Here is a 20,917-nt window from a genome sequence, read left to right as displayed (position 1 = left end):
ACATCTCTCTACAAGGGAAAGCTGGAAGCACCTGATGCTGCATCATCTCCATAACACTTTTTCTTCATTTCTCAACACTCTTCCTCCTCCTTGACTGCTGATAAATTTGCCACCTTCTTTGATGAGAAGATTAGCAAAATAGCTCTCTTATAGCCCTATTTCTACACAACAGAATCAATCTTCCCTCCTATTTCCTTAACACATTTTTCTCTTCTTCTTGTTCAGCAATCCCACCATCTGCGTGCTGGATCCCATCCTTTCCTCCAGACCATCTTACAAGTCTACTCCCATTCATCTCTTCCATCCATCCAGAATAACATCTGTTCATTCAGCCACTGACTTCAAGACGGCAAGAAATACAAGTAGTACAATGCACAGAAACTGCCCTGGTAGCTGTTATTGAGAAGTTTCATGCCACTAGGCGGAGATCCACATCTGCTCCATGCATCCTGCTCCAAAAAGTGCTGAGCCCTGTCTCAGTCAGGTCATATCCTCACATGATTTTTCATACCATTGCTACGGTGATGACTTCGAACTCAACCTCTCCTTTCCTCCCTCAGACAAATGTGTTTCTACATAGATCACAGCATGTCTGGCAGACATGTCATCATGGCTGGCAGCTCATCAGCTGAAACTAAATCCCATCTAAACTGAGCTGCTGTAGCTACTGAGCTGCCATCCCTGGAGATGTTTCCAGACACCAAGATCCTGTGATCCCCTGGACAACCCTCAGCTATCACCATCTGTCACTGCACGTAACCTTGAGGTAGTCCTGGTCCGCCAAGTATCCTTCTCACACCACACTGCTAACCTGAACAGGTCATGCAGGTTTCTACTTTACAACATCAAGAGGATCTAGGCATTTCTATCCACAGGAGCCAATCAGGTGCTTGTTCAGTCTCTTGTCATCTCAGGACTGGAATATTTTAACTCACACCTAGCACTTCTTCCCTGCACAAAAGCTACCAACCAAGTAAGGTAAAGGATGCAAGACATGTACAGCTCTGTCCCCTCATCTACAGTTCTGCGACCACATCTTGTGGAACTACTGCTTACGCTACATCACAGGGCAGCACTTGAAGGAGAGCGTTAATTGCCCTCTGCCATATACATGAGCTCACAGATGCCTACGATTGGCCAGTGACATTCTGATCGACAGGAAAGAGAGAATAATGAGAATAATGCTATTCTCCCACCAGGACAGCAGGGCCTATTTACCTCTCTTGAACTCCCTGAATGGCTGTGGCATTGTCAGGATTCGAACAATAGGGCAAATGCTCTTGTGCTGTGCCAGTCAGAGGTCTTACATATTTATCTTTAACCACAATCAGAAGAGTTGACATACCCGAGAGCCCCAGGAAAGGTTTTTGGGTGTCTCCACCTCTTCGCTCTTCCAGCAGACTCTCTCCATCCCCCTGGATCCCGATCACTGTGGCAGTGGATGGAGGTCTTGTATGGAGATAGATGACATGTTAAGAATCTACAAATCCAATAGTCAAATGCACATACGCTATATACATACATATAAACAAAAGCTCTGCCCCCAAAGAAAAAAGAGAAAAAAGAAAAAAAAAAAAAAAAAAAAAAAAAACACCCTTTGTGCTCTCTGGTGATCCAGATGGATGTGGTTTGTTTCTGTACCCTTGACAAGTTGACTATGAATTGATGCATATTCAGAACAGCTATTTTATGATATTATAACAGACAGAGAGACAGAATGTAGATGAAAAAGGACATGAAAAAGGGTTCTTGTCCCACATGCTACCTTATTAACTACAGTGTAGACGTTCCACTGACATAATAATTTATGCTTTAACTTTTAATTTAATCAATCAATCAATTTTATGCTATTTAATTACTATTTGAATTATTATTATTATTAATTAATGCCATGACTAAACCTAATTCTAAAACCATCCTTAAACTCAGTATCCAAAAGAAAACATTTTGTCTTTTATTTATTTATTTTTTTAATAAAACAAAATTATTTTAAAAAAAAATTATTTTCTAAACCAGTTTTCCCGGTGGGGACCAGTCAAATGTCCCACATGATCAGATATGTCAGATATTCCTACCCTTGTGGCGTAAAAAGATGTAAAAACATGCCTACAAACACAAGCAACATTTTCAAAGCAGACTAAAAAGCTTAATTTGGTCATCATATCCATTTTAAATGAAATCAGATTTGGCATAGCCTGAATCAGATTGGAAACGGTCACAAGTACTGTAGGCATCCGAATTCTCACTGTGTGCGCACGTGTGTGTGTGTGTGTGTGTGTGTGTGTGTGTGTGTGTGTGTGTGTGTGTGCGCGCAAGATAACAGATTCAGAGTATGCTAATGTCTCAAGCTCTCATTCCGTTGAGCTCTCACCACATAGCAACACATACACTACATGCCCAAAAGTATATGGACACCTGACCATCACACCCGTATTTGCCCATTCCAAAACCAAGGCCATTAACACAAAGTTGATCCCCCCTTTGCTTTTACAATCTTATGGGAGCTAGATTTTGGAGTGTGTCTGTGGGGATTTGTGCTCATTCAGCTACAAGAGCATTAGTGAGATCAGACACTGATGTTGGTGAGGAGGTCTGGGGTTCAGTCGGTGTTCCAGTTCATCCCAAAGGTGTTCAGTGGGGTTGAGGTCAGGGCTCTGTGCAGGACACTCGAGTTCTTCCACTCCAACCTTCACACACCATGTCTTCATGGAGCTCGCTTTGTGCACAGGGGCATTGTCATGCTGGAACAGGTTTCAGCCTCTTAGTTCCAGTGAAGGGAAATTGTAAAGCTACAGCATACAAAGGTACAATTCTATACAACTGTATGCTTCCAAATTTGTGGCAACAGTTTGGGGAAGAAACACATATGGGTGTGACAGACAGGTGTCTTCATACTTTTGGCCATATAGTGTGCACGCACACAAACACACACACACTACTTTTTTCCCTTAACATTACATCTATGTGTGCTAAATACTACTATGCTTATACCTATGCTATGCTTATTTTTAAACCTTGGTTATGAAAAGTAATGGAGTTAAATCAGGAGTTCCCAAACTAAGGGTCGCAACCCCACATGGGGTCGCTTGATTTACAGATGGGATTGCGAGAGAAACTTATTAGCTCCTCTTTTATTTCATTTAATTGTTTTACAAATTAATATTAGAAACATCAAAGACAGGTTTTATGTGCTAATATTTTGAAATGTTATCGGGATTCACATTCAGACAAGCCACATTTAAATTAATACATACTATTTAAGTCTTTATCACTATCCTGACACTCTGCACTAGTGTAGTTCAGCAAAGAAATGAACAAATTTCCCCATCCATCTACCTCTGCTAAACTAGTGTTGCATCTCAAATCACATACTTATGTACTATTCTAGACCATTATTGAGTACAAACACTAACCGGTTTTCCTACTACAGTTAGTTTTTGAATTTTAAAAACCTCTCATGTTACCTTCAAACCTACACAAAGCTCTGTTTTGCATACCAGACTTCTGGATTTTCTAGATTATTAAATACTTTTGAATGTAAGGTCAGAGTTTTAGATCTGAGATGCAGCCCATAACAACAATCATGATAACTGCAGAAAGTTCTAAGAAAAGATAGAGCTTGTCAGTGTCTAAACATGCTGTGCATAAAACTGCTAAACCTTTTACAGTTCAAATTGGAAATCTGAAGGACATGGCTGTTTCAGCTCTGATGTGCCATCTAGTGGATGTTGCTTTTAAATCTTCCAGATGTACATAAGATACACAAGGAGTGTATGAACAATAATTCAACTCGTGTTCCCGCTGCTTCTGTACGCACAAACAAAATCAGTATAAACTGGCTGCTCTGCTTCACATTGGGTCATATCACACCACCCGAGCTTATAACACAACAACATTTCCCACTAGTGTGGCAAGTCAGCGCAAGTAATATTCCTTTTGGTTTTTAGTCACTTACGTTACACATACGTATGTTACTGAAGTACTGCAACTTGGGGGTCGCAGAAAATTCACAGTGTCCATTTTGGGTCATTTGCCCAAAAAGTTTAGGAACCCCTGAGTTAAGCTGCATGTGTGCAAATAAGCACGTTATCTCATGGCAGAATTTTATGCTTACTTGTGTATGCATGCATTTTGCCCTTCATAATTAATAATACTTATAAATAATAATAAATATTATTATTCATAATTATTATAAATAATAATAATAATAATAAATATTACAGGAACACACACATACAAACCCAGAGCAGTTTACTGTGAAATTTCTAATAATAGTAATACAGTGCAACCTCTCAGAGATTATAAAACCCAAATGTAAATTCTGGGACAACATATCCAACAAAGGAATTTTAAGGATATATGAAAATAGCTACATAAAACAGACTTCTGACTTTTAGACCTAAATCTATTTATCTGTCTGCTCCTGCAATGCAATCATTTCAGTTCATTTGGGAAGCTTTGCGACATCATTTGAACACCCAAATTAAGAACTGTGCTGTATGAAATCATTCCCTCACTCACTATTTATAGTCTGTTCTATACAGAGCCCTGTATATGGGGCAGCAGTAATGGAGACACCGAACTGAATTCAGGCAACACTTATAATTGAGTGCTCCGGATCATCATCATCATCATCATCATCATCACTGCTCCATTACATAAAGAATCTGAATGTTACAAATGACCTAGAAACTGAATCTGTATTAAATATACCGCCAACAAGTATCTCCTGGCTTTAGTGACTGTTAAACAAAGTTCCAATTCTAGCAATAGTTCATTAAATTTAAAACATTACACTTACTATGGGCTGTCAGTCAGTCTGTATGTTGCATGGCAACATGCACTGCTCTATCCAGCAGTGGCTTCTTTGGGAAAAATTTTCTTTGACATGGCAGTGGTCTTGTCATGGTACCAAGTCATGCTCAGCTCACAAGAAATCCTCTCTGTCAGGACTTTTTTAGTAAGAATTCCAAATGAGAATAATAAATGAAAACACAATGTACAGTCGGTGATTCCTTTTGTGTATATAAATAAGACTGTTCCAAAAATGCCACCTCAATTTCTTCTCACATCTTTCAAATCCTGATTCTTTTTTTCATTCTCAGCCATACCTTGACAAATTTGCAACAGTGTAACGAAAGACCAATTCGAACTAAAACTCAAACAAACCAGGCCTAGGTTTGCAAAACACTCACGTTTTGAAACAGGGGTCTCCAGACATAAGATGAGTACAGATGATCACCTGAACAATAAAGGAGCACACAAAAATGATTTAGAGAAAAACTCTAAGCTTTTAGTGTTTTAAAATTTCCATAAGCTCCCTCTAAAAGTATTGGAACGGCAAGGCTAATTCTTTTGTTTTTGTTATACACTGTACACATTTGGGTTTATGATCAAAGAATAAATGAGACAATAAATCAGAATTTCACCTTTCATTTCCTGATATTTACATCTTGATTTGTTAAACAACTTAGATCAATGCACCTTTAGTGGCATACCACCCAACCTTTATGTGAGCAAAATTACTGGAACAGATGGTCTCAAAGTAAATTCAAGTAAATAACACTACTTCTATTGTGATGCTTTTCCAGACTTGTACTACCGCTTCTTTCAGTTGTTGTTTGTTTTGAGGGGTTTCTCCCTTCAGTCTCCTCTTCAAGAGGTGAAATGCTGCTCAATTGGGCTAAGCCCTGTGATTGACTTGGCCAGTCTAAAAACTTTTTTAAAATAATTAAAAACTTTTTCCCCTGATGAAGTCCTTTATTGTGTTGGCAATAGATGTGTTTTGGGTCATTGTCTTGCTGCATGATGAAGATCCTCCTAATTAGACCGGATGCATTTCTCTGCAAATTGGCAAACAGGATGTTTCTGTAGACTTCATCATCATGAGTTACATCATCAGTAAAGATAAATTCTCCCATAGACAGCTCTCTGGTCTTCCTTTTGAAGTCTGCACAGGCAAAACCCAGGGCTCTAACCAATAGTAGACTTTCAGAGCTATTAACTGTTTAAACAAGCAATCTAACAGGGCACACCTGGGCAACAATATTTCCAGGTGTTCCCACCATAGTTCCAATATTTCTGATCACTGGAAAAATGGGTGGGTTCAATGCTGGCACCAACATGCTTCACAATAGAAATGGTATTAGTAAGTGTGATGTGCAGTACCTGGTTTTGCCAGACATACTGCTTGGAGTTCACCCCAAAGAGTTACATTTTTGTCTCAACCAGAGAATATTTTTCCTCATACTCTCAGAGTCTTAAAGTCCCTACCACAAACAGGATGCAACTGAGCTCAATTTGGGATTCCTTAGCCAACCCTCTGAATACTTATCTAAATGAGAGACTTTAGCTTTTAATTATTAATATACTTGCAAAAATATCTAAAAGCATGTTTTCACTTTGTCATTATGGCATAAAAATTATTGTATGTGCATTAATGGCAAAAAGTACATTTAATCCAGTTAAATCTAAAACACAATAAATTGCGCAAAAACTGAAGGGGTCTTTACTGACAATGAAGTAGCGATACTGTTGCACAAAATAGAGTAAATGTTTTATCTGGAAACCTGCAATGACATAAATTCCTCTTTATTGCTTGTTTTTTTGGCTGGTGTATTTGGAAATGTAATGTACTGCATCATGAGAGATATGTCTGCATGCATTCATTGAAGTTGGAAACAAAATATTAATAAATATATACATGAATAAATATTGATCTGCATGCTTTTGTGGCCTGTACCTTGAGAATGGAATTGTCCTGCCTGGTGTTCTTGGTGTCATAGCCCTCTAGTAAACAGCGGCGTGTGGTGCTCCCAGATCCTGCAAACTCAGCCAGGTTCAGATCAGCAAAGCCCAGCTGAGATCACACAATAATGCAAGAGCTGGTTTAGGATAACTTTTTGAAATGCATATCCTAATCAATATGACTGTATGGATGTGGTGGAGCTGCTATGACATCATTCTTGTCCCTGCTATATTTGATAAATATAACAATTACATCATCTCTTTATTCTTTTAATATAAAAACTTCAATACACATTGAAGTAACTATATATGCTGTATGTACACTCAACAGCCACTTTAATAGGAATACCTGTATCCCTGCTCATTATAAATCAGCTAATCTTGTTGCAGCAGCACAATGCATGCAGGTCAAGAGCTTCTGCAGAAATGGGGAAGGATTTGATCTCAGTGACTTTGACCGTGGCATGGTTGTTGGTGCCAGATTGAGTATTTCACAAACTGTCCTGGGATTTTCACACATAACAGTCTGTAGAGTTTACACATTGAGTTCACACTGAGTAAGCAAGAGTTCTGTGGGTGGAAATGCCTTGTTGATAAGAGAGGTCAGAGGAAAATGGCCAGATTAGTTCAAGCTGCCAGGAAGGATATAGTAACTAAAATATTCACTCTTTACAACTGTGGTGAGCAGAAAAGCATCTCAGCATGCACAAAACATCGAACCTTGAGGTGGCTAGGCTACAACAGCAGGAGACCACAGTGACCACAGCATGGACACAGGCTCATCGAAACTGGACAAGTTGAAGATTAGGGGAAAAAATAATAATAATAATAAATTCACCTGGTATTTTTCCAGTCTTCAACTGTCCAGTCTGGGTGAGTCTGTGCCCATGAAAGCCTCAGATTCCTGTTCTTGACTGACAGGAGTGGAACCTGATGTGGTCTTCTGCTGTTGTAGCTCATCCACCTCAAGGTTTTATTGTGTTGTGTGTTCTGAGATGCTTTTCTGCTCACCACGGTTGTAAAGAGTGATTATCCGAGTTACTATAGACTTCCCGTCAGCTCAGACCAGTCTGGTCATTCTCCTCTGATCTCTCTCATCGACAAGGTGTTTCAGCCTGCAGACCCTCTGCTCACAGGATTTTTTTTTTTTTTTTTTTTTTTTTGCACCATTCTGTGTAAACTCTAGAGACTCTAGAAAATCCCAGGAGATCAGCAGTTTCTGAAAAACTCAAACCACCCCATCTGGTATCAACAACCATGCCACGATTAAAGTCACAGAGATCACACTTTTCCTCATTCTGATGTTTGATATGAATGTGCAGGTGTACAGGAGTTCCTACTAAAGTGGACAGTGAGTGTAAATCCTATAGAAAACCTGTGGAATCACACAACAGATCCCCTCGAAATGATAGATCTGAAACATGTGATCTGAAACACTAGCTGAAGATGTGCCAAGTTGGTAGACACTTTAATTAAATACACTGAGTGCTGTATTACAGGCAAAAGGTGCATTAACAGTATTAGTTAAGTATTAGTTAAAGGATGTGCACATTTGTGCAGCCAGGTTATTGTAAGTTTTTTTGTAAGTTTTCTTTTTTCCCTAAAATGTTTCCATTTGTTTTTCCCTTGAATTTTGTTGGTTGCTATATAACATTAAAGGTGGAAAAAGATCTGACATGATTTAGCTGATTTAAAATTAGCATGATTTAAAATTAAACATAATTGGCAAATTGTAATCATTGGCAAATCACTGCGGTATTAGCAGAATAACACTTCAGACCGTGCTGTTATAAGAAAATAATCCACTTCGGGGTGGTAACTCTGTTTCGCGTTGTGCCACATCGCAGCACTACGGCATTCTTTATTTATGTACAAGTGAACAGGCTGTTGTGTGTTATTGCTTATATACAGTTGGGGTCATAAGTTTACATACGACTTGCAGAATCTGAAAAATGTTAATATTATAAAAAAAATAAAAATAAGAGCGATCATAAAAACTGCATTTTGTCTTTTATTTAGTGCTGCCCTGAATAAGCTATTTCACATAGCAGATGTTTACATATAGTCCACAAGACACAATAATAACTGAATTTACACAAATTAATCAGTTCATAAGTTTACATACGCTTGATTCTTAATACTTTGTGTGTTACCTGGATGATCAATGACTGTTTTTATGTTTTGTGATAGTTGTTCATGAGGCCCTTATTTGTCTTGAGCAGTTAAACTGCCCACTGTTCTTCAGAAAAATCCTCCAGGTCCTGCACATTATTTGCTTTTCCAGCATCTTCTGCATATTTGACCCCTTTCTAACAGCAGCTATATGATGCTGAGATCCATCTTTTCAGACTGAGGACAATTGAAGGACTCATACACAACTATTACAAAAGCTGCAAACATTCACTGAAGCTCAAGAAGGAAACACGATACGTGAACAGCCAGGGGGATATAAACTTTTGAACAGGATGATCAGTGTAAATTGTTGTTATTTTGTTTAAAGATCTTTTTTTCATTTAGTACTGCACTTGAGAAGCTACATAAGATATTATGTATTAATAGAATTTACACCGATCATCTACTACCTCAGCCCACCCCATTTACATATAAACATTTACATGTTTATATGTCAACATCTGCTATGTGAAATAACTTATTAAAGCCAAAACTAAATAAAAGATAAAATGCAATTTTTATGATCCCTCATTTTTTAAATTATTAACAATTATTAACATTCGGCAAGGCGTATGTAAACTTATGACCCCAACTGTATATTGTATGATGATTCTATGCCACCAAATCAACCCCACCCCCACCAACCACCACCTCCAGCATGAATGTTTTATTACAGTTGAAAATCATTTACCTTTGCATAAGTCTTCCCACCTTTCAGTTCCTGTAAGGCAAGAAGTCAATTAATTCATCACCAGTATTTTAATATTTAACAACTTTTGGCTGTTAGTTTTGTTTGTGTAAGAGTGCAAGTGTACCTTTCTGACAGAAACACGACATATGCAAGGATCAAGAACTCCTGTTCCAGCACTGGCGCTCATTTTACATGGAAACGAGAACCTTGTTCTCCAGCGCACACAGTTTGCCTGGACCATTTCTCTACAAAACATGCACACTGTTGTCAGACTTAGGTGGTTTAGAGGAAAACAACACACACCTGGATTATGGCTCTCATAATATACACAGATACACACAGGCTGAAGCATATCCAATGACGGACTGACCACCCACTTAGTGAGATGATATGAATTGTGGTACACAGTTCAGTAGCCTGTTGTGTTTTAATGTGGCCCTGGGGAGAGTTAAATGTGACTTCTCAATAAATGTAAATGACAGCCAATCTGACACGATTTGATTATAGATTGGATTCGGTGCTCCCAACCTTGTCATTAAGAAGACAAACTAATACACTTTATTAAAGTCTGGATTCAAAGACCATACCAAAGGCAAGATCTCTAATCATTTCTCTCTGAAGATGTTCAGAGCTATCATGCTCCTTAATCAGTCAGACAGAAGCTCAAGAGAGGCTACAGCAGATGGACAGAGGATGAGTGGAGCATTGAGGGCTGAGTCTCACTTACTTGTAGTGTGCACTGAGGAGTAGCTGATCAAGTGATAATGGGGTGATAAACCATGACACTAAATAGCATGTTAATTTCAGCATGAAAATGTTAACTGGTTTTATGATCCAACAAATCCATGAGCCAAGATGGCGGCACAGGAGCACAGAGCGGCCACTTCGGGTGGAAAAATATGTTGCTCACCTTCTACAGAGACAATAGAGAGCGTACTGGCCAGTTGTCTCACTTTTTGGTAACTGCACAGTTTTAGACCACAAGACCCTACAGTGAGAGAACCTACAGTGTGAGAACTTAGAAGTTCATCAGGGGCTCTCTACCCACCAACACCTCTTACAACAACCACTGGATCTGTAAGGCCACCATCATTGTGGACGACTCCTCCAACCTTTCTCATGCACACTTCACCTGTCATCTGGCAGAAGATCCAGAGCATCTGTGCTACCACCACCAGACTCTGATACAGCTTGTTCCCTGAGGCAGTCAGACTGCTGTCTCCCAGCACTCACCCGAACTAATTAAACCCTTCCCAAAAAAAAAAAAAAAAAAAAAAAAACACCACTGCCCAAACATCACTGCACACCTGCACTTTATAATGCTGTTATGGGACACTTTTACTATTATGCGACTCTTTCTTTGCTGCTACCTTTCACCCAACATTGCTGCTACACTTTTCCTCATATAGGGCCCTATGATTTCCCCAATGCGGACAACATGGACGGAATCAAAGAACAAGGAGAAATCAAGCTCTAAGCATGCGTCACTCCAAATAACAATAAATGGAACAACAAAATTGTCAGATGCAAGAGCTGAGTTTGTGGGGGATTTTGTGGCTTTGTGTGTGGATATCAGAAAGTATAAAGCAAATCTGAGATGGTCAGTTCTGAGGTGATTTCACATGAATTGACCCATTGGCCTTCACTTTTGAAATATTAAAACAGCTGCCATTTTCTGAACAAAACCACTTTAGTCTAACTGTTACAGGAGTGATAATGAAGAGTAAGGCACATTCTTCTTCTTTTTTTTTTTTAACCATACCTTTATTGCAAAAATATGGAAAAATAACAAGAAAATATCCATACAAAAATGTTTACATACATTTTAACTGCCTTCGCCCCCCAAAATTGACAATGATAAACTTACAGGAAATAAGCCCAAAGAACATATTTCAGGGCTCACTAGAATGGGATTTGAAATAATTACATAAAATAGTGTTATTACTTCTTTGCTAGAATGTTTCCTCACATTTCCAGATACAGTGAAAAACATTCCCTTATGTTTTTGGCATTTAAAACAGAGATCTGGCATGTTTAGGTTAAACTTATTTATCATTTCAGGGGAGACATAAGTACGTATTGCCCAGTTGTATTGGATCATCTTAAATCTGGTGTTGATTGACAAGTGCTTGGCTCTAGCAAATATTTGACTCCATTCTAAATCTGAGAGGTCGTATTGCAAATCTTTACCCCAAGCTTCCCTCTTTGATTCTGATGATTCCTTAGAGCTATTTATAAGTTTGCAGTAAAGTCGTGAAATTTGGTTTATGCTAATTTTCTCATAAAACATGACATTTTCAAGTTTTGTCAGCGAAGGTCTAATTAGTGAACGATTTTGCTTGGCAAGCAAGTAGTGTGTCATAAGGATACCAAATTTTTCATGAAGATCTTTAAAAGACATCAGTGTATCTTCCTCGAACATGCCACCAATATTACGAATACTCTTTATTGCCCACTGTTTAAAGCCCAAGTCATTTTTCCATGGTCTAAAAGTTCCTTGTTCCCCCAGATAGGGGAAAAGTGTGCACCGAGCTTCATTCCACACTATCAAAGTGTTTTAACAAAGGGATTTTTGGTATTCTTTTTCAAATTCTTATACGAGTCTGAGTACAAATATAAGTCCACGTCCATACCTTTTACAACTGCTGATTCTATTTCTACCTATGGTAAATGAGGCTGGGATATAAGCCTTGAATGCTTCCCACCTCGTAGTAGAAATCTCATCTTTATTCTCTTTAAAATAATTGACTATCTGCACTCCTTTAAATTTTATAAAATCCGGCTCACGTAGCCACTTTGGATGAAGAAGCCAAATTAGAGTTTCATTCATACAACTTAGTGTTTTGTAAATTAAGGAAACTGGAACATGGTCCGACATGACAATAGAATAATACTGACATTTCGACACTCTTGGAAAAAGGTCATTGGAAATTAAAAAGTAGTCAATACGAGGGTGACCCTTCATCATTGTAGAACAGCATGAATATATTCTTTGACTAGGGTATAACCTCCTCCAGGGCTTTCATAAATTAAGTTCTTTCATATAATCCCATAACTTTTTCCTAGAGTATACGCATGCTGTATCCAAAGCCTGTTGAACAGTCAAGGCTAGGAGAAATTGTGCAATTAAAATCTCCAGCTATTGGAAATTTACCCAGTAGGGAAGATAATAATACAAATAATTTTCAAAAAAAAAAAACTTGGACAGTCCATGTTTGGGCCATATACATTAGCCAATATCATGGTTTCATTAAGAAAAGAGCCTTGAACTATTATGTATTGTCCTGCTGTATCCTGTATAACCTTGGAATGGGATTGATTTGTGTAGTAGCATCATAAACCCCCCTAGAATTAGGAGAGAATAAGGTTGAAAAGACTTGGCCTTTCCAACATTTTCGCATTGGTGTTGTGTGATTGGATGATATGTGTCATTCTTGCAAAAATACGATTAAGGGATTAAGTTGTTTAATTCTGGGTATTACTTGCTGAATTTTAGTTAATTTCCCCAAACCTCTCACATTCCACAATGTTATCTTTATCCCCGAGCAGGAGCTCATTAGAGTTTTAGAACTTCTCAAGACTGCTACTCTGTCTCTTAGCCTGTTTACAATGAAGTATAGTTTGCCCTGTAATTGAAAAATAGCAAAATAAGCATAGAATGCACTGGCACTCCAAACTTGCCAGCATTTTGCCCGCCCTACCCCAAAAACCAAAGATTCAACACTTTGTCCAACCGATCCTACTGCTAGGAGCAGAATAACACAGATCATGTGCTAGTTCTCTACCATACTTTACTCCCACAAACAAACGGCTTAACATATTAGAAGTTATGAAAAACAGCCTATATTAACATCAACTGTATGGAAGTAATCACAAATTGTTATCTTAATCCTAACTTGCAGAATTCAAAGAGCTCTAATAAGCAAACCTCTGAAGTAGAACTTATTCCATAATTTTAGTTGCGGTTGATCACAACCATAATAAATACTATCATTAGGTAATGTCCTTTGGAATATTCAACCAGTCCAGTACTGGTATGTGTCAGTTCCTTTCTCCTGTATCGGCCTGCTTAAGTGAAGAATTAACAGTTTGTACTTTTTGTGTTTCAAATGAAAATTTCAACCTCCGCTGGACTCTCAAATGTGTGGTATCGGCCTGCATGAGTGATACGAAGCTTCACTGGAAAGTTCATTCCATACTGGATGTTCAGGGCTTTAAGCTGCTGTTTCACCTCATAGTATTTCCATCTCTTGAAATGGGTTTCTCTGGTGATGTCTTGAAAAAACTTCACTTTGTGTCCTCTGTATGTTATTTTGCCCTTGGCCTGTGCGGCTTGGAACACTTTGTCTTTATCCCCTGAATTCAAGAGATGCATTATGAGTATTCTGGCGAAGTTGCGATCGTGGCGGTCCTGTAAACGGTGAGCTCTCTCAATGATGATCGGGTTGGGAAAAGAGTCCGCTCCTAGTACCTCAGACAGCCATAGCTTGGGGAAAAACACCGTATCCAAGCCTTCAACACCTTCAGGAAGACCGACAAGGCAAACGCTATTGCAGCGGCTCCGATTTTCCAGTTTAACTCCAAGACGTTTCACCTGTTGCTGGAGAGTACCTACAGTATTTTGCAGCACGGAGACCTGATTCTCTGTATCTCTGAAATGTTGTTCCACCGTAGAGAAGTTTTAAGATGTTTTAAGATATAATTTGCCAAATGCAGTGAGAGCTCAAATAAACATGTGCGATCAACGCGTCGCCATGTTGGATCTCCCGTATGGAGCATTTTAAGGAAGTTAAAGATAAGGTAATAGAATTTCATAACTTAGGAATAGGGTGCAAAATTATATCCAAGAGGCTGGACATTCCAGTAAGCACTGTTAGATCAGCAGTGAGGAAGTGCAAGCTTCATCACGCCACCCAAGCACGCTCAAAACTCAAAAACAAGACAGAGACTGGTGAGGGAGTCCACAGTGAGGCCAACAGTCACTCTGAAGAATTTACAGCGTACAGTGTCTGAGAGTGGAGTGAAGGTGCACCAGACAACCATTTCTGCATAATTGAGGACTGTATGGGAAGCATGGATAAAAAGAGATTAAAAACATAAAGGTGAATTTTCTACCATGGCCAAGTCATTTTGAATATTGCAATTTAAATATTCACTCACCCATCAGTCACCTTTCTATTAATTGCACCTTTAAAAACTGAAGACATTAGTAGAGATGTTGATGTTTTTATTTCACATTTTAAAATGCAGTATCCACAATTGATTCTTTTCATTTTAGATGTAATAGTTCAAATGTCATTGGGAAGTGCATTTTATTAAAAATTTGTTTGACAATGTGCTTTGGCCTAAGTTGCCCTGTTATTCTTTTTCTTTGAGGTTATGTTTCCTTGTAGAGCCATACATCATCAATAGGGAAATTAGTTTGGTTGCTCTCTTTAGTAGCTTGCAAAACAGTCTTAAAAACCAATATGAAAAAAATTGTTATAAAATCATGGATTATAATCCAGACTGAAAAAAATCCTGGTATATTTTTTTGCCAGATTGCCCATCCCTAATTCAGAGTAGAAAAGAAAAAAACATGTAATTCTGCTATGCTGCATCAATTAGGATTTTAGGCAATGCTCACATGGGCAGGTAAAATCAGATTTTTTTGCCATATCCCACTTGAGCAGGAAAGATTTTCTGCAGCCTGAAGGGCAAAAGACACATTGATTCTGACTTTGGATTTCAAGCCACATTATGGTCTGAATATTATTTGTATCTTCATATGTACGTTTTTAAAGGCACAAAAAATGTTTAAGATTTCATATTCTACTTTTAATCAACCCAACCTGATGAAGAAAGTTATTGATGATGTAACTCTTGATGATGTAATATTGATGACGGTAGCAGCAGAATGAATTCAGAAGACTACAGAAACATTTTCTGTGCCAATTTACAGAGAAATGCATCCAATCTAATTGGTAGGAACTTCATCATCCAGCAAGGTAATGACCCAAAACACACTGCCAACACAACAAAGGACTTTATCAGGGGAAAAGTGGAAGTTTTTAGACTGGACAAGTCAATCACCAGACCTTAACCCAACTGAGCAGCATTTCACCTCCTGAAGAGGAGACTGAAGGGAGAAACCCCTCAAAACAAACAACAAAACAAAAAAACAAAACACACAAAAGGATAAACAGACAGCATGTCGCTGAGGACTGAGCTCGAAGCAAAGAAAGGTTCAAATATCACTTCAGAGATATGGAATTGGTACAGGTTTGAAGTCAGATGAACAAGTTTATGTAAAATATAACGCTGCATTACATCCTAAGTGGTAATTTGCCAGTCGGAATTATGTCATTTCCGACCTCTGCACATTCGACAGACTAAGTGGGAAAATGGAGGCCCCCATGTTCATATTTTGTCAGCAACAAGCTAGGCAGCTAACTCAGATGAGTGATGTACATTAAGATGTCAGTGTTTTAGATTTAACAAACGAATATGTCTGTATGTCGATTAATCTAAAGCTAATACTTGTATATACAGTATAACCCATTAAATGGGGAAGGAAATCTGATTTGAGAAGAATACTCCAAGTTGACTTCTCAGTTGCGGTAACATTTCATGCCACAAAAGACCATTTACTCTGTCGAGAAAGAAGGGTTCACTAAGTTGTGCAAAAATAGCGCCATCTATAGCAAACAGTGCATGTAATGTTTTTTTTTTTTTTTTTAAATATCCTTTCTTTAAGTATCTTTTATTTAAAAGACCCATTGTTTGCACTATTTGCTATAGATAGTGCTGTTGTATTTTTCCCAAAGTCCATTCTAATAAATAAAAAACTTTATAAATAAATTGCATAATTTTTCAATTGCATTATGTGAAAACAAATTAAAAAAAACAAAATCGTAATCAAGAATTATTCATAAAGCTAAAGAAATTGAGATTTTTATTTTTATTTTTGGCAACATCACCCATCCCTATGTGCAAAAACATCACAAAAGCGGAATGCAGCAGGCTGGTGATGTCAGTGGGTCTCCAGCTTGATGCAGTTATTGCAAGCAAGGGATATGCAACCAAATATTAAGTGTTATTTACTTTAAGACTATCTGTTTCAATACTTTTGCTCACCTAAAAATTGAGTGTTCTGCCACCAAAGATATCATGTTCTAAGATGTTTAACACATCTAGATGTAAATATCAGGAAATTAAACCTTAAATTTTGATCTATCATCTCATGTTCATCTTTTGATCTCAAACCTAATGTCTTCAGTGTACAGCAAAAACTTAGTAGTAACAATTATGTTAGCTGTTTGGAAAGAGAACATTTCCAAATTTCACATCATTTATATTCATTGACTGCATTTTGATAAGAAGAGAAAAAGATGTCAGTAGGGTCCTAGGCAGCTTTTAGTTGTTTCTCAGGTAGAGGGGTACATTATGCACAGGATATTTTGGGTACTACAAAATATTGTTACTTTCTTTGCTCCTTTGGTAGGGTAGCTTTTTAAGTCATTTATATGATTAGTGACATAAACTGACAGGTATTATGCTTATGCAATATGCATACTACAAACTTTTGGCCACCAATAACTGTCAACAATTTGTTGGCTTGGCAACAACTACCTCCACCTGGCATTATGCCTATTAGGTATTGTGACAATGGTATTTATATAATGACAGACCATGTGCTCTGCTTAACATGTTAATGTTGCACACCTTTTTATATCTAAGCACTGCTCCATGTTTGCATATAGAAAAACAACATGACAAAGTAACATCAGTTTGCTTATTATTTTAAGCTGAGTACACAGTGACAGATTGAAAAGCATTATGTGAATGAGAGTGCACAGATGCGAGTGTGTGATATGTTCAGAAAAGAACATAAAAGAAAAGAAGCATTCTTCTCTGTTGTTCTCCAAAGGTTAAGCCTTTTCTTCTTGCCACTGTTACCATGATGACATCTAGCACAGCATGAGACTTCTTAGCCAGTGGAATCAGTTTCTGTATCTTAACCATACTGAAAGACTGATGCAGACAGAAACACGAAATGTGGTCTTGACAGGCATCACAGCCTGAGAACTGCACCACACTTACAGACCCACATTATTATTATCCATTCGTGAATATGAGCCAATAAATGTTAATGTCTAGCTTACTCATGTTGTTTGGCATTGTTTTGCTAACAACATAAACAACATTATCATCTTCCGCTACAATCTAGATAATGTAGCTTCACTTAAAAGGAAAGTAATTAGAGAAAAAAAAACTATAATGATCACACGCACCTTAAAACAGGCCACTCGAGAATCAGAATGTCAAACTAAATCTGTAGTATTTCAAATAGCATGGAAGCAGAGCCTCCTGAGCTATAGAAATGATCTTAGTGCTGCTAGGTCAATGTATCTCTCCACCCTAATTGAAGATTACAAAAATAATCCTAGATTCATATTTAATACTGTAGCAAAATTAACTGGGAATAGGACCACAACAAAAACTTGCACACCATCAATATACAGTAGCGATGACTTGGCAAAATTGGCAAAATTGAAAAAAATCTGGCAAAAAATTCAGACTAGAAATTTAAAGCCAGACAATTTGATAACTAACCCTGTAGATAATAATATAAATATATCAGATCAGCGATTAGAATGTTCTATTCCCCTTCGAGACTGAGCTAATTTCACCAGTTTCCTCATCAAAATCATCAACTTGTGTACTAGATCCCTTACCTACTTATTTCTTCAAACAGATGATTCCAGAAACAATTGAATCTCTTCTAAAAAAAAAAAAAAAAAAAAAGAATCAGTTCTTCCCTTAGCAATAGCTACGTACCTAAACCTTTTAAACTAGCAGTTATCAAACTCCTGATTAAAAAAAATGACCTCAACCCCTTTCAGCTGTCCAACTATAGGCCAGTATCAAACCTCCCCTTTAACGCCATGATCCCTGAAACCGTTGTAGCACAGCAGTTATGCTCATACCTACACAGGAATAACATTCATGAAGTGTATCAGGATTCAGAATTTAGGTAGGATTTAGGTACATAAACCAGCAAAAGTTAGTCCAGAATGCAGCAGTATTCTTCTTACTAAAACCAGATGACCACATCACCCCTATATTATCCACACTCCATTGGCTCCCAATCAAATTTCGCATTGATTATAAAATACTACTATTGACCTATAAAGCACTGAATGGTCTCGCGCCACAGTACCTGAGCGAACTTTTGGTCTTTTATGATCCCCCACGCCTACTTAGATCAAAAGGTGCAGGCTATTTGTTGGTGCCTCAAATAGTGAGGGCTACAGCCTGGGGTTAGAGCTTTCTCTTACAAAGCCCCACAGTTATGGAACAGCCTTTTGTTTCATTTATAATGTTAAATTTCTTTCAGTTTACATCTAACTCTCTGTGCTGCTGTAATAGGTGAATTTCCCTCCAGGATCAATAATGTGATCTATCTATCTACACAGAACTTTTAAGAGCCCCAGATGAACAAAGCAAAGATACATTTAGGGTACTAGTAAAACCTCATTATACGTGTATATTGTATGATGCTGTGTTCATGGTGAAGCTGCAGCTTGTAATTCCCCACCTACAACCAGTAGTAACCACGGAAAGCCCCCTCGACTTGAAATTTCAACTGGTCAACTCGGGGTTGTCTCCTCAACTACCAGCTCCTTCCCCGGTTATGGAGTGACGTCAAATCAACATGGCCGCTCACACTGTGAACAGAGTAACGTCCCTCTTCTCCACTTTTACATGAGTTTATAGCAACATTGGCTTTAAATCAGTTAATAAACAAAGGACTCGGTTAAATCTATAACACTGACCATACTAATCACAGTTCTGAGAAGGTAATCATCAACATTATAGTTATCACTAACGTTAGGCGTCCATGTTATTTTCCACTCCGCACGTCGAACGCCCCGAGGTGGGAAGTGACGTCATTACAAGTTGCAAATAAGCAGCGGATACAGCACGAGCTTCACTAATCAGAGACAGTCAGACTCCCAGGACTTCTGAATTTCACCGAATAAACATCAGTCCCTTTCAGTGTCAGTCACAGATCAGCTGCTGAACCATTAGGATCCTTTTATTTTGTGGAAGCCAGAAAATGCTATTACTAACCCACCAGGATGCAGGAGAAACCTGTTAATGTAAACCACGGCGTTTCTCCTAACGGCTAACGGGCACTTTAGTACATTACTACAGTATTTTGGTTAGGGAAACTGTAAGAATGATCAACGACATACTGACATTAATAAAGAGTGTTACCCGAGGCATTAGTGCAGTAAAGCCGCTCAGTGTAAACACACACACACACACACACACACAGGGAGACTTTACCGTGATGATTCCTCCGAAAACCCGCCGTCCAGCAGACGGATTTTACAGAACAGGACCCCGTTCACGAACGGCACCGAAGACAGCTCGTCCAGCTCAAAATCAACTTTAAACTTGAATTTCTTTTTCTTCATCATGGTTAATTGGTCCCTCCTTGTAGACGCACCACGACACTTTCGTATCAGAGGAACTGGGTGAAGCTAAGCTGCTGCTAACCGCCTCGCTAGCTTACACTACTAGCACTGTTAGCGTTGTGACAACGTCAAGATCTTCCCAAAGGTCCTCCATTAGCTCACACAGCTCCAGCGCTGCGTCCTAAACGCGCAGTGAGCTGAGCTCAGTGACAGCAGACAGACAGCTGCTTCTCGCCAGCGCTGTGTAGACCCCTGGGTGAGAGACGTCACTGTGACGTCAGCCGCCCCGCCTGGTTGCGAAAATAAAGCGGGAGACTACACTCACCGTCCACTTTATTAGGAACTCCTGTACACCTGCACATTCATGCAGTTATAGATAGATTTAAGATTAGATCTAATTATGTGGAAGCAGCACAAGGCATAAAATCATGCAGATACAGGTCAAGAGCTTCAGTTAATGTTCACATCAAACATCAGAATGGGGAAAAATTGTGATCTCTGTGACTTTAACCGTGGCATGGTTGTTGATACCAGATGGGGTGGTTTGAGTATTTCAGGAACTGCTGATCACCTGGGATTTTCTAGAGTCTCTAGAGTTTACGCAGAATTTTGCAAAAAAAAACAAAAACCATCCTGTGTGTGGAGGATCTGCAGGCTGAAACACCTTGCTGATAAGAACGATCAGAGGAGAATGACTAGACTGGTCTGAGCTGACAGGAAGTCCATAGTAACTCAAATAAGCGCTCTTTACAACCGTGGTGAGCATCTCAGAACACACAACAGCAAAAGGCCACATCAGGTGCCACTCCTGTCAGCCAACATAGAAATCTGAGACTATCAT

At 38.6% G+C, this 20,917-nt stretch overlaps 1 protein-coding gene across 1 annotated transcript in view; it reads right to left on the bottom strand.

The window, feature by feature from the left end:
• Nucleotides 1-20,348, bottom strand: part of fam102bb (family with sequence similarity 102 member Bb) — a 40,319-nt gene extending 19,971 nt beyond the window's left edge. Inside the window, exons 1-6 of the mRNA XM_026928048.3 lie at nt 19,946-20,348; nt 9,735-9,855; nt 9,611-9,640; nt 6,743-6,859; nt 5,196-5,242; nt 1,346-1,449 (exon numbers count right to left, since the gene is read on the bottom strand). Of these exons, the coding sequence (XP_026783849.1) occupies nt 1,346-1,449; nt 5,196-5,242; nt 6,743-6,859; nt 9,611-9,640; nt 9,735-9,855; nt 19,946-20,079 (553 nt within the window). The 5' untranslated portion in view covers nt 20,080-20,348. The remainder of the gene's footprint in view (nt 1-1,345; nt 1,450-5,195; nt 5,243-6,742; nt 6,860-9,610; nt 9,641-9,734; nt 9,856-19,945) is intronic.
• Between the last annotated feature and the right edge of the window lie 569 nt (nt 20,349-20,917).

Source organism: Pangasianodon hypophthalmus, chromosome 19 (genome assembly GCF_027358585.1).
Source record: "Pangasianodon hypophthalmus isolate fPanHyp1 chromosome 19, fPanHyp1.pri, whole genome shotgun sequence".
In the NCBI taxonomy this organism is placed as follows: domain Eukaryota; kingdom Metazoa; phylum Chordata; class Actinopteri; order Siluriformes; family Pangasiidae; genus Pangasianodon; species Pangasianodon hypophthalmus.
Note: the sequence above shows the minus strand (reverse complement) of the source record. Positions and strands in the feature narration are given on the sequence as shown.